Genomic DNA, 22,116 nt, shown 5'->3' on the forward strand with positions numbered 1-22,116 from the left:
CACACCAGACACACACTAGTGCCAATTTATCATCGCCAATACACCTAACCTGCATGTCTTTGGACAGTGGGAAGAAAATGAAGCACCCAGAAGAGACCCACACAGACGCAGGGAGAACATGCAGACTCCAAGCAGGGAGAACCTGGGACACAAACACTGGTCTCCTTATTGTGTAGCAGCAGCACTATCACTTGTCAGTTTAAAATAACATTAAGAATTACTAGAAAGCTGATAATAAATTGCAAGTTCGGAAAAAGACTAAGCATAGCCTAGTGGCTAAGATACTGAATGGTGAACTACAAGGAAGGATTCATGTTCTTGAAATGGTTACATTTGTCATCATTCGCAAGTCAGTGAAACAAATGTAACAAATGAAACAAATGTATATTCTATTATAAAATGCATTGAAAAGGGATATAAAAATGGCTATGAAAAAGTAAACATATTATTGTAGTTAGAGAGAAAAGAATACTATGGGTTCTGCCCTTAATAAGCATTAAAAACTATAAATGGCACAATGGGTACCTTTTAATTAATATGGTGATCTAAATCAAATTGTGAAGAATTGTTCACCTGATTGAAAATAGCTCAACATAAAGAGAAGCATTGCATGTTGACATGCAAGACTAGAATTTGAATTTTGAACAAAATGGAAACTCTAAAAGGTGAACCTTCCTATCTAGGTCTGAAAAGTATGAATGGTTGAACCTCATGGACTGAGCTAGGGAGAAAATTACAGAGAATAAACTAATTGGAATCCCCACTACCTGTGTCTGACTTTCTGATGCGTCATGAGCTTTTTTAGAACATAGAACTAGACAGCCAGAAATTGAAAGTGATTTTCTGCCAAGTATGAAGAAGCCAGAATGAGGATCAACACTTCCATGTCTGAGGTCAAGGTTCTCTCTTGGAAAAGAATGATTTGCTTTCCTCAGGTTGGGGGGTGGGGGGCAACTACCTTTAGTAAAGGAGTTTAAGTACCTTAGGTTCTTGTTCACAAGTGATGGAATAGGGGAACATGAGATCAGCGAGCAGAATGGAGTGGCAGCAACTGCTCTGCAGGCATTATACTGGAGGTGAAATTGAATTGGAGTCTAAAGACAAAACTCTTGGTTTATCAGTTGATCCACATCCTTATCTTCACCTATGGTCATGAGCTATGTGTAATGGCCAAAAGAGTGAGTCTGCAAGTACAAATGGAATAAATAAGGTTTCTTCATAGGGTGCTGGGCTGACACTCCGTGATAGTGAGAGTTCAGCTATTCAGGAAACCCTCAGAGAAGAGTCAGTGCTCCTCCAGATCAGATCGAGCATAGCCTGTTGAGTTGATTTGGGCATGCCATAAGGTCCTCTGAACGGCACCCCCTAAAGCTATTCTGGGCACATCCTACTGAGTGGAGAACTTGTGGCAGATGCGGGACATGCTGGAGGGATTATATGTCTCTGCTGGCTGAAATGCCTGGGAATTCTCGAGGAAGAGGTGGAATCTGTAGCTGGGGACCAGGAAGTCTGAGGTGACTTGCTTGGCATGCTGCCACCACAATCCCCACCAGAAAAAGCTGTTTTAGAAAATGAGATGAGATTTACATTGCTGGAATATGCCACCATAAGAAGTGTTTTTTAACTAACATTTTGATTGTTGCTTTTCTTAGTTCTATTGTGTCCACCTTGCTGGCACTGATGGATGGTCTGGATAATCGTGGTGAAGTCATAGTGATAGGTGCCACGAACAGGCTTGATGCCATTGATCCAGCATTGAGACGGCCTGGGCGCTTTGATCGAGAATTCCTCTTTGATCTCCCTGACAGAGAAGTAAGTGGCTTATAAATTCTCTTATGCTAAGCTCGCCTCACAGTATCAGTGGTCTGTTATTAGTAACTACCATGCTACTATAATGTGAAAAAAATGGCTTTGAAAATAAGACTTTGACAACATTTATTGTAATAAAACTCACTTTTTAATTTCAGGCCCGTAAAGAGATATTTAAAGTTCATGCTTCCCATTTCCATCCAAAGCCCTCTGATGCTTTGCTGGAAGAACTTGCTGAGAAGAGTGTCGGTAAGATGGTCTTTGCTGGTTAATTTTACTAAATGTCACATACCTGTGCACCTAATGGCCATTTCTGAATTTAAAACGAGGGATGAAATATCTTAGATTATTTAAAATTGATTTTACGTATGTATTTATTTTATTCTCTTTACCAAGCTCTTCGGGTCCAGCGCCTGGGTGTTTTTATATTTCTCAACCCTGTAATGATTATGGGTGGCTCAGTCATTGAAGGTTCTACGACACTGTCGTGCCAAAACTGGAAAAAAGGGAAAACATGTTTACAATTCCCAATTCAGGAATACGCCGTCCTACTCATGGCCCTGGAAATAGAAGTGTCAGTGTGCCAAATTTACAATATGTGAAAATAAACTCCGGTCATGGCTCTGTGCAAAAAGAAACCTCATTAACTAATATTGCATTGTTTAATTCGAGATCTCTTAATGGCAAAGCATTGGTGTTGTCAGAATTTATCACAACACCAAACTTGATATGCTGTGATTTAACGGAGACTTGGCAAAAACCAAATGAATTTACGTCTCTCACGGAAGCGACACCACCTGGTTACACTTTCCTCACAGAGCCTCGTAGCTCAAGACAAGGAGGAGGACTTGCAGTAATTGCCAGAGTGGAGTTAAACATCAAAAGAATCCCAATTGATTGTCCATTGTCTTTTGAGTGGCTCTTAAACTAATAACAGAATCAGGTCCTGTCTTACTCATTGTTCTTTATTGTCCTCCAAAATACAATGCATCCTTCTTATCTGATCTGGCTAAACTATTATATCCACTGAACAGTATCATCTCCAGACAGAGGAGCAGCTTCAGCGACAAACTGCTGTCGCTGTCCTGCTCCACTGACAGACTAAGGAGATCGTTCCTCCTCCACACTATGCGACTCTTCAGTTTCACCCGGGGCGGTAAACGTTAACATTATAGAATGATATTGTCTGTTATACCTGCCTCACACTCTACACCTTGCTTTTTTTAACTTGCACTACATTTTTATCTGGTTTAGTACAATGCTATATACTGTATACCCTGCCGTTCTTTCTTAAACTCGGTGACGTGCCTTGAGCATCGGAAAGGCGCTATATAAATAAAATGTTTTATTATTATTATGACATCTGTGTTACATGGTAAAGTGGGTTATAGCATTCACCTTTGTTTTATTTTTTAGGCAAATGTACCATTTGTTTAACAGTCACCGCTAACTTGGTTCTAACTGGGCTGGGGTATAGCCTCTTTGTACCCAATATCCAAAGAATCTGCAAAAATTGAAAAATTATACATAAACATGGATTCAACTTCTTAAATTGCTGTTTTTTTATATGTACATTTTTTTGAAAAGCAGAATATTCCAGTAGAATAATACTCAACCAAACAAATAATAATATAACAGATTTTCCCATTTACTGCAAAATCAATACAGAGAAGACAAAAGAAAAATTTAAAATACAAAGGGAAAAAAAGGAAAACGAGATTTAACCCCAACCTCATATACTGTGTTCTTAACACGCCTTAAAAGGAATTAATATTTTTCACCCAAACATTTTACTGATAGCTAAATAGAAATTTCTCATTTATTTGAAACAGGAGGAGAGTAATTTGCAGATTCCAAGCCCAACTAAAAACTTAACCAGCTGCTACTGCACAGCTGTTGGAATTTGAAAGAATTCATTATAATCCATTTCTGCTTAGAGTGCTTATATATTAATCTGAAAATATGCCACAAATTTAACTGAGGTTATATTTCTCTGTTGTGTTTATAAAACTGTTGTTGTGAATGGCAAATTGTAATACTACACCATTTAATGTATCCAATTACTTTTTTTTTTCCTGGAATTTCAGGGTATTGTGGTGCAGACATCAAGGCCGCTTGCACTGAAGCTGCACTTTGTGCTCTTCGTCGGCGATACCCACAGATCTACTCTACAAGTGCAAAGCTGCAGCTGAATGTGGAGTCAATTGTCGTCAGTCCCAGGGACTTTGCAACAGCCATGCGCAAAATTATACCTGCCTCCCAGCGCTCAGTAAATTCTCCTGCAGAGGCTTTGTCACCCATCATGAAACCTTTGCTTGAAAATACTTTGCAAGAAATTATGGAAGCACTTAAACAGGTCTTCCCACATGCAGAAGAAAGACTGAAGAGGAAGCAACCCAAAGGTAGGTATAGGATTCAGGCCATAAACATCCTGGTTTAAATGAAGAAATGTAGTTCTAATTATATTGCAAACCCAATGTTACTGAAATTAAAACATTATTCCAATGTAGAGCTAAAATTTGTTCTCTTACAAATTTGCACTTTGATACTGTAAGAAAAATATTGCTGCATGGGTGTGATGTTTGTCAGTCAAATTCTGTAGAAAATTGATATAAAAAAGTACATTTTGAATGAGTATTCATTAATGGTCAAAACTTAGAGACATACCAAACAAGTAGAGAGAACATTAGACCTGTTATGATAACCTAATAGCCCTCCTAACTGACGGGCTTTGGCTAGTGAAAAGCGAACCCCGTTAAATTCATTTTACCTTCAGTTAGGCGAAATCACAGAAATGTTTAGGAACTTCGCCAGATTCGATGAAATGCTATGATGTCATTGGGTTAGGAGAAACTGTACTAGTTTTGAGTGGATTATAATGGCTGAATGTGTCAATGAGGGCCAGGGAAGCATTTGGCAACTATACTGCAATAAGCTGTGAAGCAGCAGTGCTAACCACTGTACCACCATGCCTGTCTGAAATAAAAATAATAGAATTCAATTTCAGACCATGTTTTGCAGACAGGAAGCATACATTCATTTAAGGTTTGGCCCTTACAGATTTCATAGCAGACACTCCCCTCTCTTCTTCACTGCTCCTGCTACCAAAAAAGCATAACACTAAAGAATGTGGATTCTGCACTCCTTACAGTAAGACATTACCTTTAAAACACTAATATACTGACACAGTTCCAGATTCCTTATGCATCTGTGATGTCATGTTGGCCTTACAAAGCACCATGGGGCACAAGAAAAAGAAGTTCTTCCAAACCGGCTGCCCTACAGATTTCCAGGAAAATAATCGGTGAACACAGCATATTCAGTGAAAAAAAAACTTAGTGAATTTAGACAATCAAAACTATCTTACCAAATTATTACCAAATTACCAGATTATTACCAAATGAGAGTTTTGAGTCATCCATTTGACTATTGTCTTTGAATTAAACTTTCCCAGCAAAATTACCTCAAATTAATGTTAAGCTCTGCATGACCAGAGTTTAGCCACCTTTGTCTGATAATATCTCAAAGAATATTTGTCTGAATTGTACTGACCCATGATAGTCCAAAGGTTGTTAATTAATGTTGATTTTGTCCATTCATACAGTTTATTGTAATTAAGTATTTGAAATTTTTCTTCAGTGCTTATGGTCAGTACTTATTTTCTCAGACATTGAAAGCTTTGTTTTGGAAGAGGCAATGATGTACTCTGATGACAATCAAGCAGTGACTGAAAATACCTCTTGTCCGGGTGAGACCCAGCAGGTGGCTGTTCTCGATTTGAACAGGTACGAAATTTCTTATTGACAGTTTACTTCATTGTAAGGTTCTTCTCTACATTGTGCTTGTTAAGTCTGGTATATTTGTACTGTTATTATTTAGTTTTAAATAATTTCCAATAGATTGGTTTTTGTCTTTCCTTGATTGACATGACACGTACACATATTCCAATCTCCACTAGATTGACTTGAAAAATACCAAGCTATATGAGATAACCAAAGTAATTTACATTCCTGGTATACATTAACTTGCCTTAGGAAATTGTGTTAACTGAAACATTTAATTATAAATTTAAAAAAGATATGGAGACTGTTCTTGCAGTTTAAAATGGGGTCTACATGTCACCACTCCAGACATTAAAAACATAAGCCTTAAAACCAAACAAATATGTCAGTTCTCAAGTTCTGATCTGTACCTTGTGTTTGCACACATACATTAAAACCAAGCATTTTTTTTTATTGAGAGATTCTGCCCTTTTCAATGAAGACTGGCTGTGCTCTTCACCTCTTTGCATGTCTCCTTCTGTGGCAATGTTTTACCCAAGGGGGTGATTTACTGTATGTCATTGTGTGAATGGTCAATTGCCATTTTTGTAAGAGATTTATGCATTTAGGATAAGATTTTCTCGATGTTTAGACAAATAAACTGTCATTTTATATGACAGGGATAGGTCTCAACTAAGAGGAAGACAATACATTTAGCCAAATTGCTGAATTGTATTGTTGTAATTTGAATATTTGGATCCCTGTTAAGTTATTTTTACTGTTTATGTAGATTCATAGAATGTTTATGCAGATTCATAGAATGTTTATGCACCCCAGATTATTTCATCATTCATCATGATGATGTCACTACAGTATTATTTTGAATTGTTTTTATTCTTTCTGACGCCAATATTTTGCTAGTTTAGCATGGCTGCATTCATGGTATATTGATGTCATTGTCCACAGCTTGTCGAATGATTGGATGTCGCCTTATGTGTGACTTCATTGCACGATTTAAGAATGCATCCCTCACTCACTGCATCACTGACTAGAATGCTGGCCCCACTGTCTGGTCAGAAGGTGTTCTGTTAGAATTGGCCTAAGTTCTATCAAAGGTAATCCTAACCAGAACCTTTTGAACATATTGAATCTTAACCCTTGGGACTCGACCTTGTGTGTAGGTTGAAGTTTTTCCTCCTCTTGCAGCATGTCCTCCTAGGGCAGGGGTGCCCAATACGTCCATCACCATCGACCGGTAGATCGGAAAGGTAGTGCAGGTAGATTGCGTTGCATTCCAAAAAATTTTTTTTAAACGTTAGTCTATCATATATCCTCCCTATGGCATTTGCCCCTTGATTGACATACAGGCCAGTCTGAGATCTCTTTTCTTCTAACACACTGATCATCCCGTACGCACAATCAAACGCACAAGCTACTGCAAAACTCTGGCTGTGATCTAGTTAGCCGTCCAATTTATATCGACTAAAGAAGGGATTTTAAAAAAAAATGTTTGGGGAGGATATGGGCTGGATGTGGAATTGAAAGAGGATTTTTTTTCTCACAATGTCACAGTCGAAGTGCGTTTGTCTGATCTGTCAATCTATCATTGCTATTCCAAAGAAGGAAAATGTGGAAAGGCACTTTCGAACTGTTCATAAAAACTACAAAACTGACTTCTTTCCGAAAAGCGATGAGAGAAAGAGAAAGAGAAAGGAGAGGGAACTAAAATCGCAGTTAATCGGACAGCCGTCATTTTTCACTCGGCTGAATTCAAAAGCAAAGGCAGACACACCGAAGCATCATTCCGGGTGAGTCACTCGATCATTAAGCATAAGAAGTCCTTCCAAGAGCTACCTCCTTGACTGCAATATTCGGCTCTGCTTATTTATGCGAGTCAGCCTTTTCCCACATGACGATTATTAAATCCAAATACTGTAGTGACCATAAATGTATTGAATTGTTATTGTGCCATAAAGGTTATGCAAGGTACGACAACATATATTTTATGTATAAAGTATACTCTGTGTGTGTGTATACATAAGTATATATTGTGGTCCCCGGCTGGGCGAGGGGGCGTCCGTCCTGGTTATGTTGGGGACCTCGGGTAAAGGGCTTGGAAGCCCAGCCCTGTAGGGACCCGTGGCCACCGCCAGGCGGCGCCCCGGTGCCTGAGGAACCCTGGAGCCCAGCACTTCCGCCACACCAGGAAGTGCTGGGGGGAAGAAGACAGGAGACACCCGGATGGCTTCTGGGTGCACAGCTGGCACTTCCGCCACACGGGTGTGTCCATGGGGGAGTGCCGGGAAGCAGCTGGAGCCCATCCAGGTTCCTACTTAAGGGGCCGCCTCCCTCTAGTCATTGGCGGAAGTCGGGTGGCAGAGAGACGGAGCTGGAATTTAGGACTGGAGGCGGCCAGGAGAGAGACGCATTGTGGAAGGTGACCCGGACACAGACAGACGGACATCGCTTTTGCACCCAACACACTTTTATTCACAATATTTACAGTCCTTATCTCAGTGCACTTCCCAGTGCCTTCTGCACCATTCCCCCAAATGTCCAGGCCTCACAATGCCTCTCTCTCCTGGCCGCCTCCAGTCCTCTCTCCAGCTCCGTCTCTCTGCCACCCGACTTCCGCCAATGACTGGGACCATATATATATATATATATATATATATATATATATATATATATATATATAATATACTGCCAGGGGCAACGACCCGGCCGGGACACCGTGAGGGACCGGAAGATGGTCAAAGCCCACCCTGGATCACGTGGGGGCCGCCTTCCTAGTTGCTCTGGGGGCCACGGGTTGAGGGCATGGAAGCCTGTGGTCACCGCCAGAAGGTGCCCTAATGCCTTGGGGACCTGTTGCCCCAGCACTTCTGCCACACCAGGAAGTGCTGGGGGGAAGATTTAGGGTGACACCCGGAGAACTGCCGGGAGGACAGCCAACACTCTTGCCACGCTGAGGCGTGGCCAAGGGAGGAATGCCGGGAACACCTGCTGCTCATCCGGGAGCTGTATAAAAGGGGCTGTCTCCATTCATTTGAGGCTGGAGTCGGGAGGAGGAAGGACGAAGCACAGAGGAGGTGTGGAGGCGGCCCGAAGAGAGGCATTGTGGCCAGGACTGAGTATTTGGGGGGTTTAGTGCACTTTACTTGTGTTTGGAACTTGTAAATAAACGTGTGTGGAGAAAGAACATGTCTACCTGTCTGTGTTTGGGCTGTACCCACAATATATATATATATATATATATATATATATATATATATATATATATATAAAGCATTTTTAATATAGGTAGATGATTTCGACTTGGTCACTTTAAAAGTAGTTCACAAGCCAAAAAAGTGTGGGCACCCTGTCTGAGGGAATATCAATTGTCAATGTCAATATTTTAACAAATATTAATTTCAACACCTTCTGTAACATCTCATTCCCCTTTCTTTCTTTCTTTCTTTCTTTTTAGACATGTATTCTATCAACCAACATCCTTTCGCCCAAGACTTCTTTTAGCTGGAGATTCAGGGTCTGGTCAGAGCGCCCATTTAGGTCCTGCTGTCCTACATGTTCTGGAGGCATTTCCATCCTACTCATTGGATATAGCATATCTATATGGAACAAGTACTACTACTCCTGAAGAAGCCTGTACACAGGTACCTGGACATTTCTAGATTTTTGCTTTGCTTTTTAATGAGTAAAACTATCTCTCCAAATTAGAAATAGACATGTTACATTTGTTCATAGGGGTAAGTTAGTTACTGGCTTGGGACCACACAGTAAGTGCAAATGTGTTTTGTCTTTAAATTTGCAGTCATCAGAGGCTTGATGTATATTGTAGATATTAACATCTTACCTTCACCCTTGCTCTCTAATGTGTAATTGAAATATTTAAAGCATCTGGAGCATTAGATTAGATTACATTCAACCTTATTGTCATTGAATACAGTAAACATGCCATGACAACGAAATGCAGTTTTTCCTTCTAACCTGAAGAGTAAATACTAGTTATTTGCAAGCAATAACATAAATATGATGCTATGTGCCCTAAACGGGTAATGTTTGCCCTGGAGGTCCTTAGTGGCGAGTATCGAGGCACCAGTGATGTGCTGGACAATTTTCTCCGCCTTGTACAGAGACTGTGCAATTACCATACCATACTGTGATACATTTGGTCAGAATGCTTCTAATGTTGCGGTGGCAGAAGTTCAGTAGACTCTGATGAGACAGACAGCTGAACTTTCCTCAGCCTCCTCAAAAAGTAAAGACACTTCTATGCCTTCTTGACCAGGGGGGTTGAGGGTCAATAAACGATCCTCAGAATTGTGAACACCTAGGAACCTAATGCTGGAGAACATACTTGAGCATAGTCCTGTTTCTAAAGATGGGGGTATTCACACAGCATTTAGGGTTCCTGTAGTCCACAATGAATTCTTTTGTCTTTTTGATGTTCAAGACCAGGTTGGAGCACCATATCTTTAGGTTACCTGTTACTGATTAGGCCTACGTGTCATTGTGTTTGGTCTATTGGGAACATGCCTAATTGATGCTTGATTCCTTGTTTGAAGTTGCCAACATTCAGAATGATATTGGTACAAAGTGAAATATTTTTGTTACGGAGTGATCCAGGATGATGTAACTTACTTTCCTGGGCAGTGACATGGACAAATTCAGTCTACATTTCAATGACTTGATCACACATTTTTGTTTTAATTGTACCATGCTCCCTTTTTCACTATTGCACATTGGACAAAAGTCCCCCTTCTGCTTTTTCCACTTGAAACCCGTCCACCATTTAAAATAGCGTTGTGATGGTTGAAGTTTAAATGCTATTTGAAGATGCAGCTTCACACAAGTCTGTGTGCTGTTCTCAGAAGACTAGTCTTGTACCTTATTAATACGCATGGAGAAGTAGAGGTTTTTGACATGGAGTGGATAATAGATGGAATTAAGGGAGCTCATGCTGATTATTCTTTACCACAACCAGTTGAAGCAATTGCTTCAATTACACATTTTGATGGAGCATGGTAACTTGAAGTCTTTTGTAATTGACATCATGGTGGAGAGATTAAACTGGTAGCACTCTCACTTTCAATTCATCCTCTACCCCACATAGCAGTTTTTTTTACTCTAGCCAAATGGTTTAAATTTAAATGTACAGGATGCCATTTGCAGACCTACAAATGAAGTGCTCACTAGTTTATTTCTTTACTTTGTGCACCATTGTGATTTGTTGTTTCCTAATTGTGCACCAATATGGGATAAAGAAATGTTAGTAGCCTTTATTTTAAACGTGACCATCTTTCAAATGCTCCTCAAATTTAATAATTTTCAAACTGTTTTTGTGTTAATGCAGTGTACATGGATGTAGTTTTCATTTTATTTAAAGTACAAGTTTTAACAACAACAACATTTATTTCTATAGCACATTTCCATACAAATAATGCAGCTCAAAGTGCTTTACATGATGAAGCAAGAGAAAAAAAGACAAAGAATTAAAATCGGAGAACACTAATTAACATAGAATAAAAGTAAGGTCCGATGGCCAGGGAGGACAGAAAAAACAAAAAAAAACTCAAGACGGCTGGAGAAAAAATAAAATTTGCAGGGGTTCCAGGCAATAAGACCACCCAGCCCTCTCTAGGTATTCCACCTAACATTAAGGACCTCAATCAGTCCTCATTGTATTCATGGTTCTCATGGAAGGACTTGATGATGACGGTCAAGTGGACTTCTGTCCTTTAATCCATCAATTTAGGGACATCACGGTGCTTTGATTAGGTGGTGGTGGCGTAGGTCGCCACCACAGAAAACCGTAAAAAGAACAGAAGAGAGAGTAGGGGTTAGTATGGATTTTGGAGCCACCATGAATAGTAATGATAATTAATTGAATATGCAGAGCATCAGGATTAAATTAAAATGTAGTTATGAGAAAGCCATGTTAAAGTAATGTGTTTAAGATCCAGTCTTCCCTTTGATTGGTGTCTGATTTAATGTCGACTTATGTTTAAAACATATATAACATGTACCAAGGGCAGCCTCTTCCTTATCTGTCATCCAATGTTCTACTTCTTTTAAAAAAATATTCTGGAGATCATGTTCAACTGTCATTACTGTCTAATAAGTAAACACCCTGTTTCACAATGGGCTGGCTTATGTAGAGCATTTTAGATACTGCTTCGTCCCTCAGGTCTCTGTACTGGATAATGGAATTTCACACAGTGTGTTCATTGTTTTGTGTTAGGCTGTTATGTGACTAATTTAAAAGATTTTAATTAAAACTATTGAGAAGATTTAAACTGACTATGTAATCTAACTGGGATAGAAACATTGGGGTGTTGTGTTTGCAGTACAGTACCAAAAGAGACAAGATAATACTATAATATCTTTTTAACATAAATGTAAATGTAGTTGAAGCTCAGTTTGCTGTGGGCCATGTTACTGACTCTGTATGTATTGTTACTTTCAGGTACTGCGTGAAGCAAAGAGAACTGCTCCAAGTATTGTGTACATTCCTCGGATACAGCGCTGGTGGGAGACAGTGGGTTTGTCTCTCAAAGAGATTTTTCTTGTCTTGCTCCAGAGCATCCCTTCTCACACGCCTGTCTTTTTGCTGGCAACGTGTGATTTACCTTATGAGCAGTTGCCGACTGAGGTATTTTTATGTTATTTCAATTTTTAAATTTCCAATGTAAACGCACTTTTCATTCATAAAGAATTTCAATTTATGTGATATATCAGTTCATGTACTGTAGCAGTCAAACATTTTGAATCGCTTGCTTTGATGTAGAAGGGTTCTAGTGTGATATATTAGCATTGTCAAACCAGACACATTTTAGAAAACTGCAGCAAGACTAATTTTGCAGTAAAGACTTAAGTTAGTATTTTGGGGTACAAAGTGCCATACGCTTATACTAAAAATAATTTACTTAAGAAAAATGATTGTGGTGTAATGTAAGAATACTGATGTGTTACTGCTCACTCCATTACCTTGGCATCATTTCAAATGCTGCTGTGTAATTGTGCGATTTTATTTCAACTGGACAAAAAACATGGCCTTAATATTGTAAAAGGTAAATTACATTGTCATGGTGGCACAGTTTTTAATGCTGCTGTCCCACAGCACCTGAGTAATAACAACAACAACAACATTTATTTATATAGCACATTTTCATTCAAAACATAGCTCAAAGTGCTTTAAATAATGAAGAAAATAAAAATAAATGACAAAATAAGAAATTTAAAATAAGACAACATTAGTTAACGGCGCTTTTCCACTGCATAGTACGGCACGACACGGTTCAGTTCAGCTCACTTTTGGGGCGTTTTCCACTGGTAACAGTAACTGGTACCTGGTCCTTTTTTTAGTACCACCTCAGCCGAAGTTCCAAGCGCGCCGAACCGTTACCAAAACGTGACGTGTAAACTCTGCTGGTCACTGATTGGCCGGAGAAAATCGTCACTGGCTATTCTTTTCTTTAAAGGTACACACACGCGGAGGTTTGTGTCGCGTCTCTCCATCGCTGGACGCAGTTTGTTGCATAAGTGGATGAATGTTTCTTCAGACATTCAAAAGTTCTCCAGCCACTGAGTGTTTGTAAAACCGGGAACAATCACATCCCACCACTCTGAGGCACGGTTAAATGTCCAAACAGATGGTCTGTTGCGGCGACTTTTTTGCAAAATGTGGAAGATCTGTAATATACAGAATCAGCATTTTAATGTTACACTGGCAGTTAAGTTCATTTTATGCTTTGCAACAGTGATAAAAGTTAGCTAGTGACGTGCTTTTTTTAGATGCTTACCCTTGCGCGTCATCGAGCTAAAGTGTTGTCGTTGTCTGCGTGTTGTTGTAAAAGTTCCACGGTGTCACGGCAGTAGAGGCGGCGCAACTATAACGACACGGGAATAATCCCGCCCACTCTAAAGCGGTACTAAACTGCAGTCGAAACGCAAACTGAGCCGAACTGAGCCGAACCAAGGTGAGCTGTACTGAACCGTGCTGTGCCGTACTATGCAGTGGAAAAGCGCCTATAGAAAAGGAGTAAGGTCCGATGGCCAGGGTGGACAGAAAAAACAAAAAAAAAAAACTCCAGAGGCTGGAGAAAAAAAAAAATCTGCAGGGGTTCCAGGCCACGGGACCACCCAGTCCCCTCTGGGCATTCTACCTAATAGGTTTGATTCCCACCAAAGTCATTACCTGTTCAGAACTTGGATGTTCTGTTAGATTATTTAGTAATTCTTAACTGACCCAGTGTTGAATACATTAGAGTGCCATCTGATTAACTGGTGTCCTACCAGTTTCCCAGGGTTTAGCTCTAGTTCACTGAAACTATTTAAAAATAAAACCGGTTATGAAATGGAATGTTTGGATAATGTAAAAACAATACAATATATGTTTTGTAGCTTAAAAAAGCTCTCAATTAATAATTATTTTGGAATTTAACTAAATGTTTTAATGTCATATTACAAAAATGTCATAATGATGTTCTAATAAATCTCTAGCAATGTAAAGCTACACAGGCATAACTATGCACCAGTAATCATATTTATAGGGGGCGAGAGAGAGGTTAGGAGCACGCACTGATACACCCAACACATGACAAACCAAATGAAGAACCCAAGTGCAGCAATGTGGCAGGTGACACCCCAGCACCACACTAGTTCAGATGGAATGAAGCCACTGAGGTTTTTTATGGTGGCTTGAGTACCAATTGTGTTACCAACCCCCAGGTTTTTCCCTGCAGGTTAAGGGCCTTGCTCAAGGGCCCAACAAAGTACAGTCACTTTTATATATGCATTCGTAGTCTGAGTCCCGACCTGAGTTTTGTGTGGGTGGTTGGTTACCTGGTAACGCTTGTGGTTGATCTGCCATTTGGCAAACATCCGCCCTCTTCAGTTGCGAGAAGCAGATCATGGAATGTTGCATAGTTTACTGTCAAATAATGCAAAGAGTACGTGACATGTGTTTCGCCCTCATTTGGGCTCATCAGGCATACACACTCTACTGCTCCCCTCTCGGGGATCGAACCTCTGACGTCAGCGTCAGAGACAAAGCCCCTTTACGCTGCATTTCCCTGGTCCTCCCTGCGTGGAGTTTGCATGTTCTCCCCGTGTCTGCATGGGTTTCCTCCCACAGTCCAAAGACATGCAGGTTAGGTGCATTGGCGATCCTAAATTGTCCCTAGTGTGTACTTGGTGTGTGTGTGTGGCTGGCGCCCTGCCCGGGGTTTGTTTCCTGCCTTGTGCCCTGTGTTGGCTGGGATTGGCTCCAGCAGACCCCTGTGACCCTGTAGTTAGGATATAGCGGGTTGGATAATGGATGGATGGATATATATATATTCCACTGTGAATCGTCTGTATAAATTTTGCCTGTTTGTCTGTGTCTGCAAGGGTTTTCCAACGTGCAGCTTATAATAATAGACAGGCTACCTGTTAGTGGGCTCTTTAATGGCTTAATACTTTGACAACTTTTGATTCCTGCCTTGCACCCTGTATTGCTGGGATTGGTGCTGGCTACCCAAAACCCAGAGAATGAAGTGGATTTGAATGTCACATTTATTTAAAAAAAATAAAATAAAATTTTGGATAAATCATTTGAAAATCATTCAGAACCAACATCTTTTAATCATGCCTTTGTAGACAAATGTATCCTTTTGCTTTAGTTTTCTTGCAACTTTGTAACTACCTTGTGGAAAATGTTTTGATCTAATATTGGAAAATTCTGCAATTTTATTGTGTTTATTTATATATTAGATCCAGGATATGTTTCGTAGTCATTATGGAGAAGTTTTCCATATTACTGTGCCAAATGACAATGAACGAAGGAAGTTCTTTGAGGAGCTCATTTTAAATCGGGCAGCCAAGCCTCCGGTTCTAAAACAAGGTTTGTTCTTTTTGTCAGTTTTTGAGTGCTGTCAAGCTAATGTGGTTCTGTGCTGTGTATCATGTGACTACATGCAAATGGGAATGTGGGTCAAGTGTAGATAAAGAGAACTAAAGAGACCAGTGTTTCTTAAACTTGATTCTGTGGTTGCTGGGTTTCTACTAGCTAGTGGGCCACTATCTGCTGGTAACCAGCTCTTAACGCACTACATTGCCAGTTCCCGTTTGCTTTTTTTTGGTAACTTGTTCTCTAAATATTTTTTTTTGTTTGTTTTTCTTTCCAAATTGTAAATCTTGCAAGACAATGAAAGCTGTAGACCTCACATTTGGCAAGAATTTAAATCGGATGCTAAGCTCCTAAAATACAAGGATCCATTTCTTGGAGGCTCAGTGTTCAAGCACAAGCAGATTGCAATTCCATCTGTAAAAGTACACCACAAATTCAACGCCGATCAAAGCCCATTTGGAGCCCTAGGTTAATGGCAACCCTAGGTGTGCATAGTGGACAGTCTGTAAGATTAAGACTATGACAACCCCACATGGTGTTCTTAGATTGTGGCTTTCTGAAAATAATGCAGAATTTACGAGATGTGTGCATGCCCTGTTGCTTTCATAAATGGTGCCCCTTTGGTGACTGCACACAGATAGCATTATCAGATTTCGACACCCATGCCTAAATCCACCACTGGCTGAATTCATGCAATTAGTAGATCTCCGACCTTCATTATAAAGTATTGTGCCACATCTCCAATTGGATTAAGTGAATTATAAGGAGAGTGATGGACATATGAGGTTTTGAGTTGCCTCTGATTATGAAGCCTTGTAACTTCAGTCTCTGTTTTAGCTAATAAAATTTAGACTCATTTAGATTTAAACAGAAAGACTGACATGGACTGTTGAATACTTTCCTCTGTTGTGCATCTGGAGGCATTTTCTTGTACGGAGGAAATTGTTCCTCTTTTCTCTTGAAGCCATTCTGCTGCTGCAGGCATTAGTTCTTTTCAGTAAAAAAATGGTAGAGTTGGTTCCATAAATGGCAATGCATACCCAAGCCATGGCATGACCTTCATAGTTCTTCATAGATGATTTAGCTTGTGTATCACGTGCTTCCTTTTCTGTGTGCTCATTGTTGTCTCTCCTGTTCACAGCACCTAAGAAATTTGACAAACGAGAGGAGACCATTCACTCCATTAAACTCGCTTGTTTAGCTAAGCTGTCCCGATATCTAATTCAGATACTGTTGATGATCTCTGTCTTTATTATGAAGATTCCAGTAGAGTTTCTTGCTAATTGTACTGTTTGTCGATTACCTGGATTTGATAGGCAGAGATTCCAAATCTGAGGTTTGTTTTAGAGTTTCATGCACCTTAACAAAGTTAAGTCAGGAGTTTTAAGGTTAGCTCATGCAGCCATGTTTTACCCTAGTATGACAAGTAAACCCTTGAATCAATTTCCAAAGACCCTTTTTAAATATTTCTTGGTCAAGGAATCCTTGCTGTTGTTTTTTGACTCCGAATGTTTGATCGTGGGTTTACTGTTAGTTCTGGCTAAAAGGTTGTTTGTTTTGGTCTCTTGCTATCAAAATTGTTACAAATCTTGTCTCATAGTCCTCTATTTAAAATACTATACCGTCTTTGAAATATTATAGATGCTTCCTAAGGGTTACGGTTTCTGCTTTAACTTCTTATCTCAGTAGTTAGTTCCATATTCCCAAAAATTCTTTGCATAAAGAAGCGTTTCCTTTCTTCAGTCCTAAATTCACTTCCCCTTAATTTCCACTGGAGTCCTTGAGTACATAGTTAAACGAATTCTGCTAGATCGACTTTTTATTGATGTCTTTGAGAATTCTGGAGCCCTGGATCAGATTTATACTGTATCTTTAATTCTCTGACTCTGTCACAGTGTGACATACCCTAAAGTCTTAGGATATATTTGGTTGTTCTCCTCTACACAAATTGAAAGTCTGCTATGTCTTTCATGTAGTGTGGTGACCAAACATATAGCATAACAGTTTTTACGATATAACCTAGCATTTTATTTGCTTTTAAGTTGATGAAAATGATGTGGCAACATAACTTCTAAAATGACTTTAAGGTTTTATTTCCTGTAGGACATTGTCTCCCATTTTGTATTTATAATTGACTAGCCGTGCCCCATGGCTCCACCCGCGTATTAGTGAAAAAGGACAGTGAGGAGGGCCCCGCCCGGCTCCCCACTCCTGATGTCATTCTTCCCCCTCCCCTCGGCCCACAGCCTCTGTCTCGGATTAGCACAAATAAATCGCTCCTGCAAACGAACCATGATTCTTAGTGCGACGAGAGAAGTCGCAAAATCAACCGGAATGTTCAAGCAAATTATAGAAAGAAACGCAATCTAAATCCGTTAAGTAGTTCTCTCGTGAAAAGCGGGTAGACATACACACAGACATTGGATTTTATAGATAGAGGGATGCTCCTTTTGCCCATGTGTAGCACTTTTCTACATTAAACTGTATTTTCTAAGTGTTTCTCCAGTTCAGAGGCTTGTACATGTCTTCTTGAATTGTTGCTGCTGCCTGCTCTGTGTCTGACGCCCCTCAAATTTTAGTCTCATCTGCAAATTTTATAGTTTACTAACTATACCAACCTCTATGTCATTAATATAAATGAGAAAAAAAATGGACGCAGGGCAGATCCCAAGGGACTCCACTGATGACCTCACTTAACACGGAGCATTCTCCTCTTATCTGTACTCTTTGTCTCTTAGCCTCTGAACTCTAATCATTTGCGTATTTTTAAGCAAGTTCTAATGTAGCCTCTGCAGTTTTTGTGCTGTGAAACACAATCGTAAACATGCTGCCCCAATACTTATGAAAGTGAGTTCATGTGAACATGTAAGCTGTTGTCCCACTTTGCTAAAATTCCTCCTTGGCATTTCTGCTGTCTGCATGCAAACAATGGTAATCCTTAACCGGATCGAGATTATCAAAATGCGGAGTTATGTTTTGTAGTTTTTAATTTTCATAAAAACTTAACAGTATTTGAAACAGCTTAAAGAGATATTCTATATATCTATCCCAGCACAGTACTACCATATAAAAATCTATGAATATATGTGATTGACAATACTGAAGTGTTCACTTATGTTTTAACCCATGCCATAAATAATTCAAAGCATACCTTTCCACAGATTACTTTAAAGGAAATCGGGCATAACAAGCCAAAAATGGAATTCAACCATAGAGTAATTATTGTAATCAAAGATTTAAAATGTGATGATTGGCAGCTATGCCTTACCTTTTCACAGATGAGCAAATTCCAGTGAGTGGAATCGGCCCAGCTAGAAGTCATAAGAGAGAACTGCTGAGAGCAGAGGCACTTAATAGTGAGGTCAGGAGGAGCTGATCCAGTGACACCCAGAAGGTGGCTCTCCTTAGGTAGTGTCATGCTTGCCCTAGTTGTAGCTCACTTTTGGAGCTCAGAATTAGGTGTGCTTGTTTAAAAACCCCAAAACTTATTTTATAAAAAGACTTGGGTATCTACCTCAATTTTATTTTTCTCCATCTGATGGATACAATTTCAGTCTTCGTTTGTCTAATTAATTGATGTCTGATTTGTCATGTCTGTCTCTTGTATGCAGCCATGCCCGTACTTGAGGATCTCCCTGTGGTACCACCTCAGCCCCGCCAGCTGACACCTGAAGAGGTGATTCAACTGGAAAAAGAGGAGGAAGACAAGTTGCGGGAGTTAAGAATCTTTCTCCGTGATGTCACCAACAAGTTGGCTGTAGACAAGCGGTTCCGTGTCTTCACTAAGCCAGTCACGCCAGAAGAGGTATGTGTTAGCTTGTTGTGTCAGCCATTGGTTCAAACTGACAGTATCAGTTTTAGGTGCTTTGTAGGTAGAAGGTGCCAGTCCACTATATTGTTTGCCCACGTGCACACCCACATGTTTCCAGTTTAGAGTCACCAATTAAATCTAATATGAATGTTTGTCTTGGGGGATGTGGTAGGGTATATTATTTTTATTGTTGATTTTATTATCGCAATAGTCTTCTATCAACCAGTGGATTTAAGATTCGTGATACAGCAATTTAAGGTGCCAGGTAGAGTATAAAAGAAAATTATAGAAGACTCAAAGAAGTCTTCTAGGATGTACAGGGTGGTCCAGATCGAATTATGCAGATCAGGATCGTCTGGATGACTTTGATTTATGTGGGGAAAATTCCAGTTCGGCGAGAAGACGATTCTTCATGTCGTCAGTTCGCACACTTCTCGATGGTCTGGGATTTTTCGGGTGATTTTCTATGTAATAAACTTTATAAGTTATAGCATAATGAAAATTGCATAATTAGATCTGGACCACCATATATTCTTGTCAAGTGCGTGATGGGACAAATTAGTGATATCTATAAAATAATTTGTTATCCTCAAAAGAACTTGGTATTAAAATGGAAATTCAGGTTCAGGTTCTCTGGCCAGTGTATACTTAATCAGACACTTGTAATGCAGGAATTGTTCACAGTTACAGTATTAAATGGTATTGTTATTGTTTTACGCATGGTGTATGACAAAGTTAAAAAGAATCATTTTACATATCTTGGACATCCCTTAAATTGTTTTTTTTTTTTTTTAATGCATTGCGTTTTTGTTATTTATGCACCTTATACAATTTCTTGTATTAGGAATTTATTATTTTTCACATACCTCTTGGGGTCAGAGTGCAGAGTCATTCATTGTACAGTGCCCCAGCATCAATTACAGGTTAAGAGACTTGCTCAAGGGTCCAACGGAGTACGATCCGTTTTGGCAGTAATGGGATTCAAACCAGGACCTTCCAGATACCAGCGTAGATCCTATAGATTAGTTAGAGGAGCCAAGTCATTAAAAACATGACCCGCAAAACAAATAAAACTCCTAAAAAGGCACCCGTTTTGGTTAAATCTCTTGAGCTAATTTCTACACTGAAATTGTCCGAAGCATTACTGCCTTGATGTAGATGTTTTCAATAAATGTATCTTAACTACAAGGAGTCTTTTCTTCATACACCTTCCTGTATATTTTAGGTTCCTGATTACAACACTGTTATCAAGGAGCCCATGGACTTGTCTACTATTCTCAGTAAAATTGACTCCCATAAGTACATGACTGTAAAGGAATATTTGTGTGACATGGATCTCATCTGTGCCAATGCTTTGGAATATAATCCTGATAAGGATCCTACTGGTAAGAAAGGCTTTAACAAACACTCAACCCTTAATATGTTTTTAAGGTTATTTCCATAAATAGTTTCAATGTAAATTATGAGTCTAAGCCTGAGATATCATTTCTGTGCAGTCTTATCCAGGATATTGAGGTTGTCACATAAGGGCAAGTATAGTGAGCAGCACAGTCATGTCAGAGCATCGAGGGTTCAAATTTAAGGTCTTGCAGGTGATTAGTTGGGGTCTTCAAGTGCAATCGAACATTGATACAAAACTAAGACGCTTTGTTTAAGTAATATGGTTACACTTAAATATAGACAAATGGATAGAATACAGGGCGGCACGGTGGCGCAGTGGGTAGCGCTGCTGCCTCGCAGTTAGGAGACCCGGGTTCGCTTCCCAGGTCCTCCCTGCATGGAGTTTGTATGTCTGCGTGGGTTTCCTCCCACAGTCCAAAAGGTGCTTTTCCACTGCATAGTACGGCACAGCACGGTTCAGTACAGCTCACCTTGGTTCAGCTCAGTTCGGCTCGGTTTGTGTTTCGACTGCAGTTTAGTGCTGCTTTAGAGTGGGCGGGATTATTCACGTGTCGTTATAGTTGCACCGCGTCGCCCCATCCAGCTCTCGCTGGATCCGCTCCTCGGCTACCAACGAGAGGAACGTCTGTACTTCCTCAATAGACCACGAAACAGCCATTTTTGGTTAAAACAAAATGGTGCGTCCGAACCTTCGCTGGCTGCGCTAAAAATCTAGCGGGTCTGTTGTGTCTTGTGTCGCAAGTTCAGTGACGCAGTAATGACGATTTTCTCCGGCCAATCAGTGACCAGCAGAGTTTACACGTCACGTTTTGGTAACGGTTCGGCCGCTTGGAACCTCGGCTGAGGTGGTACTAAAAAAAGGACCAGGTACCAGGTACTGTTCCCAGTGGAAAACCCCCCAAAAGTGAGCTGAACTGAACCGTGTCGTGCCGTACTATGCAGTGGAAAAGCGCCAAAAGACATGCAGATTAGGTACATTGGCAATCCTAAATTGTCCTGTGTGTGTGTGTGTGTGTGTGTGTGTGTGCGCACGCGCGCCAGGGTTTGTTTCCTGCCTTCCGCCCTGTGTTGGCTGTGATTGGTTCTGTAGTTGGGATATAGCGGATTGGATGATGGATAGAATACATTTTTCCACCTGCAGAAATTTATTTTCTTAAAAAAAGTAGTCCATGTATAATGCTTTTTTGCATAATTTTGTTAATTTAGTATTCTGTCTCCCTCAGAAAGCCTTTCCTCAATAGACATTTACTATTTATTTAACATTGTAAGTCATTAAATATTAGTGTTAAAGTGTAGGCCTTTTTGGCTGGCTATTAATTTTTACAACCCTAACTCTAATTTCTCTGTTATGAATTTATGCAGATTGTTGTAATTGTTTATTTCACCAGCTTTAAACTTTAGCTGTCACATCTTTTAACTAATGATGAAATGAAGGTGCA

The 22,116-nt window shown here is 39.9% G+C and overlaps 1 protein-coding gene across 1 annotated transcript in view; it reads left to right on the plus strand.

The window, feature by feature from the left end:
• Positions 1-22,116, plus strand: part of LOC120515537 (ATPase family AAA domain-containing protein 2-like) — a 52,978-nt gene that overhangs the window by 18,615 nt on the left and 12,247 nt on the right. Inside the window, exons 12-20 of the mRNA XM_039736597.1 lie at positions 1,653-1,812; positions 1,968-2,058; positions 3,897-4,211; positions 5,477-5,594; positions 9,043-9,229; positions 12,043-12,228; positions 15,330-15,459; positions 19,077-19,270; positions 20,502-20,661. Of these exons, the coding sequence (XP_039592531.1) occupies positions 1,653-1,812; positions 1,968-2,058; positions 3,897-4,211; positions 5,477-5,594; positions 9,043-9,229; positions 12,043-12,228; positions 15,330-15,459; positions 19,077-19,270; positions 20,502-20,661 (1,541 nt within the window). The remainder of the gene's footprint in view (positions 1-1,652; positions 1,813-1,967; positions 2,059-3,896; positions 4,212-5,476; positions 5,595-9,042; positions 9,230-12,042; positions 12,229-15,329; positions 15,460-19,076; positions 19,271-20,501; positions 20,662-22,116) is intronic.

This window comes from Polypterus senegalus, chromosome 15 (assembly GCF_016835505.1).
Source record: "Polypterus senegalus isolate Bchr_013 chromosome 15, ASM1683550v1, whole genome shotgun sequence".
NCBI lineage: Eukaryota > Metazoa > Chordata > Cladistia > Polypteriformes > Polypteridae > Polypterus > Polypterus senegalus.